We start from the raw sequence: 8,057 nt of genomic DNA on the forward strand, positions 1-8,057 counted from the left end.
AAGTTAAATCATTGTTTTTTTTATCTAATAACCGATTAATTATTTAAACTGGTTCACTATTTTTTTACCCTCTAACTGACGAAAATTCTGAATCTACCCATAAATTTGCAATAACTAGATGTTTACATTTTTGCATATCAATACATGATTTCTAACTACTAGTTTCCTCTGTTATATTGGAAATTGATTTTTAATTAAGTTTCATATAAGTAATTACATGCGTTTCGCCTCCCTTTCTGACCGTCTCTGATATATAATTCATTCTGCTAATAAATCATCAATATAATTAATGTAAATAAAATGTAATATGAGTAAAAAAAATAAAAATATATATTTAATAATTTTCCCGGGCATCCATTTTGACCAGAAATGGAGGGGTGAGGAGCTTCTTAAATTTGGATCACATCTTTCTATGCTCTCAAAAGAAGACCCTGCCCCTGCGCATGCATAGCTAAGCTAAGCTAAGCTAAAAGGGTTGTTTGCATTCACTAAAGCTAATAAAAGTTTTTAAGTTAAAGGCAAGAATATTCCCATCTTTGTTGGTTCAATTTTAAATGATAGAAAAGCTAAAGTTTTGTTCTCCACTTCTCCCTAATGAAGAGGTTCTATATATACTAGAGCTAGAACTAGAAGCCTAAAACAAAATACATTGAACCACCAATTGTGTCATAATCTTTGGTTGATTGTCTTCTACAGTTATTTTCAGCAAGCTGTACTTATCCAATCATAATCTTTTGTGTTTTAAATTATTTTTCTTTTTAGACTTTGGCTCCTCAATCAGATCGTTATCATCATAGAGACGATATAATGAACTTGATTAATAATTAACAAAATGCAAAGAAAAAAGGAACATTTATTTCGTTGAGGAACACTTTCTATGTGAGATATCTAGCTATAAAGTGTTCTCACCGAAATAGTTATAAGTTACTTTTTTAGTTATCTTTTTGAGAAAGAAAAACTAGTTATAAGAGCATCTACATCTGTGAAACTCTTGGAGTTTTTAAATAACTGTAAACTAATTTTTAGAAATTTTGTCTTTGAAAGTTTCTAAATCCCCACATCCCTGAAACTAAAATTAGAGTTTCTTAATTGCCACATCAGCAAATAAATTACAAGAGAAAAGAATTTCAGCGAATTATTTGGCCACGTCAGAGTTTATAAACGGTTTCTTATTAAGAAAAACTTTGGAGCAAAGTTGCTAAATAAGAAACCCATCTGCATTCTTGAAACTGGTTTAGAAACTACCACATCAGATTAGAAACTCAACGAGTTTCAGGGATATAGATGCTCTGAGTTTTTTAAAAGAGAAATGGAGGTCAAGCCACCTAAAATATTTTATTTCTATCTTTATAATGATTAATGAAGGATTTTTTTCTATCTGATGAGTTTTGAATATGACAGATAATCTGAATCATTAAATATGATTTTTATATGCAATTAAATCGAAGCATAGACTGAATTGTTTTTAATATCTGTGTTAGAGAGTAGTATCATAAGTAGATAAAGTATTGATAAAACGATCAAATTTATCACGCACCATGTGTATATTATAAAGTGAATTAAAAACTATTAAATATTGCAGAATAACTGTATTTCGTCTCTAACGGTAAACTAACTTCATCTTAGAACACCTCAATACATTTCATTTGATCCATTAAAACATCTATTAAAAACATTACTATACATTGCACTTGCCAAAATACACACCAAAATATTTAAAATAACAATTGCCAATATTATATGTAGGGGTGTCAATGATACCCTTTTAACTATTACTCTACCTGTACCATATTCGTTGAGGCAGATATAAATAAGGATTTTTTTTTTATTAACTTATCAGATATAGGCAGTGACGTAGTCAGAATTTTGACCAGAAATGGACAAAAAAATAACTACAAATTCCATCCAAAACTTTAAATGTTCATGATTTTTTTTCCCCCAATCCTTAGTCAATTAAAAAAAAATTAGATAATAAATAAAAATAAAAATAGGAAAATAAAATAAATATTGAAGGAACGAGAAAGAAGCAAAAAAAATTAAGAAAATAAGACAACTGATTCAAATACAAATCAGAAAACATTAACTTAAGAGAAATAGAGGCGTCTAGGATTTTTAATTGCAGGAAGGAGAAAAAGAGAAAGAAATGAGAGTTATGGATGAAAATGGAGGCATCCTATGCATTGAAAATGGAGAGGAGAAGAATATTATAGCAGTGTTTTTTTTTTGTGAGGCTTTTTCTCTCACTAAATTTGATATGTAGCTCCTTGTATTTAATATTTTATTATCGAAACCATTTTTGATCTACTATAGCTCTGCCCCTGGATATGGATAATGAATTTTTCGTATCTGTTATTCTATAGAGTAATTATATAAAATAAATTTACATGATAATGTTCGAACAATAATTAGTGATGGTAAAATTTATTTTTGTGATATTTCATAACATAGGTAAATCTGATCCCAAATTTCCCACCCGAACGTATGGAGCCAAGTATAGTTCTTCAACTATGGGTGTTAACCCGACCGACGTCAACCAGTGCCCGATTAACACTAATCACCTACGAGTTTTGTTGTTTTGTTTTTTCCAGATGTGACTCAACTACCACCCGTGAACGGGTGGTGATCCATCCGCAGATGGACACAAGGTTCGGCATGAACAGTTGACACATAATGGGTTCGAAAGCAGGTTGTACTGAGAGTGAGCGTCAAAAGGATTCATTTGTCAAACGTTAAAAAATAAAATGAAAAACACGGCCGGTGGGACTCGAACCCACACTCCCCTGATTAGAAGTTAGATGCCTTATCATCCGATGATTCCGATCAACAGGTACCAGCACTAATTGCAGATGCTTCAATTTGTACGGGCAGCCCGTTTAGATATATATATTCGGGCAACGATTGCATGCGCGTCCTTCAATGCAGTTGTCTTTTGTTATCTCGACACGTGAGCTAACACATATTTCCCTCCATTTGTTCCCGACTCTGCTCCTCTCCAGTCTCCCCGCGTTGCTCCGACTGACCGAACCTCGTATCGAAATTGTAGTCGGAAACTAAGAAAATTAAAATAAAAGAGATCTTGAACCGGTTATGACAAAATAAAATAATACGCAATCCTTTTGTATTAAACTTAATAAAATTTTTAATTCAATTATCGAGCAATCACTCAAGTGTTTAAATAATGAGACTAATTTATCATGGACTGGTTCAATTCAATGCTAACGATGAATATATTAATGAAGTATTAATAATTTAGAACCTTGACAAAATAATAATTAAAGAGTTGATAAAATCAGAAAAAAAAAATTAATATTAAAGGACTTTTGAATAATTTATAACTGACCAAATAATATATGTTCTTTTGAGTTCAGCTTAAGAATTATGTTTCTCTTTTATGACTTAAGTATTAGCTAATTTAAATGATTTGCTATCAATCAAATTAATTTTAACAATAACGATAAATAGACAACAACATTTAGTTTCAATCAATTGTCTTCATAGCAAGATTTGAATACCTTATGTCTTTCATAGCTTATTCGTATCACTCATTTCTATTTATATTTTCAAAGTTCAAACAGCCGATTTAAATTGCTCAACATGTTAACTATATTAAAATATGCTTGGAGACTGAATTATATATATACATATTTTTTTTTACTTTTACTATTCTTTTAAATAGATACAAAAATGTTGAGATTGTATTGAGAAGAGATTAAAATATGTTAACTATATTAGTCCTTAAACCAAAAATCTTATGAAAAATAATGATTCGTACCTATCTAAAAAAAGTAAAAAAAAAATGGCATTCAAATACATTTAATATAGAGGTTATATTGAGAAGTTCAAATCAATTATTTGAATTAAAAAAAAAAAAAAATGAGACACCAATGAGGCACAAGACATTTGAACCCCACTCTTATCTGAAGAAAGACTTGAAATGTAAGAATCTCGCCAGTTCTAATAGGCCGGAGAAGATTTTCTCCTGTGAAGCGGCCCACTCCTGTTGGGTGAGGCCTACTCTGACCGAGCAGTGGGCCCACAGCACGGTCCGTTAAAAAAAAAAAAAAGGCAGACTGGCGGGAAAGCCCTCAAAACATGGAAATTGATAAATCCACACTTCGGTAGTATAACTTATAACCATTTTTTGGAATTCATATCATCTAAGGTACCTTAATTTTGGAGTTTCAATTCCGTCCGTTTATTATATACAAGGGTTAATATTAAAGGGTCCCGATTAATCTATGTTCTGATCGGACGGTTTGGATGAAATTCAAACAGTGTCTTACCTCAGAGGATTCGAACTATTTTTTGTCCCTATATGCTCCTGTCTCGGAGCAGACACGCGCAGTTTTTCAATTCTAACCTTAAGAAACTGAAAATTTGATTACTGTCTACAGAGAAAGTGAAATTTGTATAGTTTATTATGAGTGTCATTCAAATGTTAGGGTTTAGGGTTTCAATTAAAAGAAAAGTTAGATATGACATTTTGTAGTCCCAAGGTGATATGTGCGAAACATTCTACTTTTGATTTGTCTGTTTATTAATTATTTATTTGTGTGAACAACAAAATCTGTAAGTGAGATTACCCTTTGCACGGAAATCAAAGCACGCTTTTCTGCATTTCTCCATAAAATTTGTCACACGCCCATCACAAAACACCATCTCTAGATAAAATAGAAGACCAAATCAATTTTGTTTGTTTTGCAAATTAGCCTTCTTGGGTTTGAGAGGGTTTCAGAGAGAGAGAGAGCTCCAATCAAGTTCAACAATGATAGGCTTCAAAATGGCGCTTGAAATATTAGTTTAAAAGGTATCTTCTTTTCTGTCCCAAAACATCTCGCATTTGTTAGTTTGAACTTGCCCAAAATGTGTAATCGACATTCCTTGTTTAGAACTGAAAGTGAGAGATGAGAGAAAAGTTGGGTTTTGAAAAGATGGTCAATTTTTGTGTTTGTGTAAGAATGCAAGTCCAGTAGGTGCTTTGGTTTACATTTTTGGGATTTTCTTTTCTTTTAATATCTATATGAACTAAACCACATTTCAAGGGTTCCATTGGATTTTCTTTTAATTGTGAACGTGTGTTGTCATTTAATTAGGTTTTTGTTTTATAAATTGTAGTAGATGGTGGTTCTTCAACAGGACAATTTCTTATATTTTGTTTCATATTTTATTTGAGGTAGACTTTGAAATTGAGATGCCAGTACCAAATTGTGTTCACTCGTCATGCACCAATGCAACAATCTGAATATTAATTAATTTTTTTTATTTCATTAGGTAAGTTCATTGGCGTCTGGAAGAACAAAGCAGGAGGTTGTGATTTTGTGGAAAGGAAAGAGAAATTAACAAGTTGGAGGGTCTAAATGTGAAAAAAAAAGGAATCAGTTCTATTCTGAGTTCCAATTTGAAGCTGCTTCAACTGTTTTTGACTGCTAACTGTGAAAGAAAATAAGTCTTCTTTGTCAATCTTCTCCTTTCTTGGAGAATTTTTTGATGCCCCCGGAGAGAGAACATTCTCTCTCTCTTCTCTAAACTACCATGAAAAGAAGATCACAGCTTTTAGTTGTGCTCCTTTTTGTAGAGAGTATCCATCTCTCTTTCTAACTCATTGTTTTTTGTCATCTTTCTTTCATTTCTAAACAACTCTTTAGGCGGGTTTCAAGCTTGCTTTTCATTTTGATACTTCATCCCTTCTCTCTCTGTGTGTCTCTCTCTCTCTCTCTGTGAGGGGTGTGTGTGTGTCTAACATATGGCCTCAACTCATCAAAACCCCACAAGAACCCTCTATATCCTTGCACCATTTCTCATCCTCCTCTCGTCTTATTGTGCATCTCAACCTCTCCACTCACAACCCCTGTTCTCTCCAACACCCTCACCACCTGCGGCCAATTCGCAATTAAGCCCCTCAGACACTAACAATCATGCAAGAACCCCTCTCAAACCCATACTCTTCGGCATACTCCTTGGTACTCTTTCTGGCTTCCTTCTTGCTCTCTTCTTTCTCTATCTAATTCGACTCGCATTTCTCTACACCCATCTCACTCCTTTGTTGAAAGGACCGGTCGTTTTTACCCCTCAAATCAACCCCAAATCCCTTCTATTAGCCCTTGTGAGCAACCCACAATCACCACAATTAACCCCAATTCCTAGTGCCTCCTCGGCTTGCAAATTTCTTAAATTGCAACTCGAAACCGACCTCTCAGTTGCAATCAAAGTTGTACCTCTCAGGCCAAATTCTACTTCTGAAAAGCGAAAAATCCAACAGAAGCTTGAATCTTTGTCGCGGCTCAAACACCGGAATGTGTTAACTCTAAGAGCGTACTTACTGGATAAAGATAAATTATTCATAGCATATGATTTTTTGAGTGAAGGCAGTTTGGAAGATTTGATGAAACGGGTTAGAGCAGGTCAGATGGTGCTGAATTGGGAAGTTAGGTCGAAAATTGCATTAGGCATTGCGAAGGGGATGAGATATTTGCATTTTGAGTGCAGCCCTAGATTGATGCATTGGAACTTAAAGCCAACTAATGTGATTTTGGATGAAGGGTTTGAGCCAAGATTAGGAGATTGTGGTTTGGTTCGGATTTCGATGGACAGTGAAGGTGATTTGCAGTTTGGTGATCAGAGGCATTTTAGTTATTTTCTGGCACCTGAATGTAACCAGGGTTGCAGGTAATTGTTCTATCTTTTACATGTTTAAATTTTAGATTTTAGGTCTAGTACCAGCATATACCAATACTGGACCCACATGTATTAACCTGGTACAACTAAGTTTGTTTTCTCTTTTATCTGTTATTTTTCTCTGGACAGTGCACATTATACTGGATAATTGACCTTTTATGAACTTTTGTTGGATGGAATTTTTTTAAAATAGCTGAAACTGGGAAGATCCTGTTACATGCCAGGATATTTGTAACGCAGCATAAATGAAGCCAGAGAAAAAAGAAATCAATCAAAATGATCTGTACCAATACTGAGTTGATGCTAATGGTATTTGTGCCGTACCACTAAGGTTGATGCTGGTATATACTGCGTGGTATAGAGTTAGAACAAATTTTCCTCCTTTAGTACCAGAAAATGAGATAGTACCTGAGTAATGAGATACTAGGAAGTCAAAGGTTCAGACCTCATTGGTTGAAATTATGAATTACACAGCCTTCTGCATATTTTAAAAAAATGTTGCCAAATATGCATAATTGATGCACATTTGTATTATGGTATACTCCACAAGTAAAGATGTAATGATTTTTATGGCATATTATTTCATTTGATGAGTGAATAATTTGTTATCTTTGCCATTGTTGAACTTCCATTTTTTTTCATTTCAGGTATACAGACAAGAGTGATGTATACAGTTTTGGTGTCATGCTTGCCATACTACTAACTGGCCGAGACCCAAGTGACCAATTTTTAACTGGAGAGTCCAGTCAGGATGGGTTGGTGTGCTGGTTGAGGCAGAAGCAGCAGGCCGGAGAGGCGAAGGAGGCACTGGACACGTCCATTGTAGGGGATGAGGGAGAGGAAGAGGAAATGCTCATGGCAATGAGAATAGCACTCGTTTGTTTGTCGGATTTACCGGCTGATCGGCCATCTAGTGATGAGCTTGTATCCATGCTTAGCCAACTTCATAGCTTCTAGGAATTCCTAACCTTGTTTTTATGATTTGTTTAACCTTTTATTTAGTACTGGTTAGGGAGTACCTCTCTTGTGTATATTAGGATGATGGCTCAATTATTCTCCCTTCACTATTTTATTTATCTCATCTTATTTGTTATTTTTTATGTAATTTCTTATGCTTGACCATGTATATTCGTCTGTCTTTGTTTTGATTCTTGCAGTTAGGGATGTGAAAAGATCACGGCACGACATGAAATGTCATGGCATGGCATGGTTTCATCACGGCACTTGCGTGTTCTATCTATTCCAAATAACAATCCAATTAGGACAGTAAATTTATATTTGTGCACAAATATTTTTCTCATGACCTTGTTTCTTTGTTTTATAATTATTTACAATATTTCATATTTTCAACATTTTTCTGATTTTTTTTCCTTAAACAAACT

The 8,057-nt window shown here is 33.9% G+C and overlaps 1 protein-coding gene across 1 annotated transcript; it reads left to right on the forward strand.

Annotated features, from left to right (window-relative positions):
* Nucleotides 1-4,632: 4,632 nt before the first annotated feature.
* On the forward strand, nucleotides 4,633-7,742 carry CRN (Protein kinase superfamily protein). Its single transcript, XM_078311603.1, has 3 exons — nucleotides 4,633-4,807; nucleotides 5,272-6,666; nucleotides 7,323-7,742. Exons 2-3 carry the CDS (start codon nucleotides 5,744-5,746, stop codon nucleotides 7,630-7,632), a joined length of 1,233 nt encoding a protein of 410 aa, XP_078167729.1. The 5' UTR covers nucleotides 4,633-4,807; nucleotides 5,272-5,743; the 3' UTR covers nucleotides 7,633-7,742.
* The last annotated feature ends 315 nt before the right edge of the window (nucleotides 7,743-8,057 follow it).

This window comes from Carex rostrata, chromosome 11 (genome assembly GCF_964058835.1).
Source record: "Carex rostrata chromosome 11, lpCarRost1.2, whole genome shotgun sequence".
In the NCBI taxonomy this organism is placed as follows: Eukaryota; Viridiplantae; Streptophyta; class Magnoliopsida; order Poales; family Cyperaceae; genus Carex; species Carex rostrata.

Coding starts and splice junctions, on each gene's coding strand:
- CRN (XM_078311603.1), top strand. CDS start 5,744: ATGGCCTCAACTCATCAAAACCCCACAAGAACCCTCTATATCCTTGCA. Junction 6,667..7,322: donor GAATGTAACCAGGGTTGCAG/GTAATTGTTCTA, acceptor TTTTCATTTCAG/GTATACAGACAAGAGTGATG.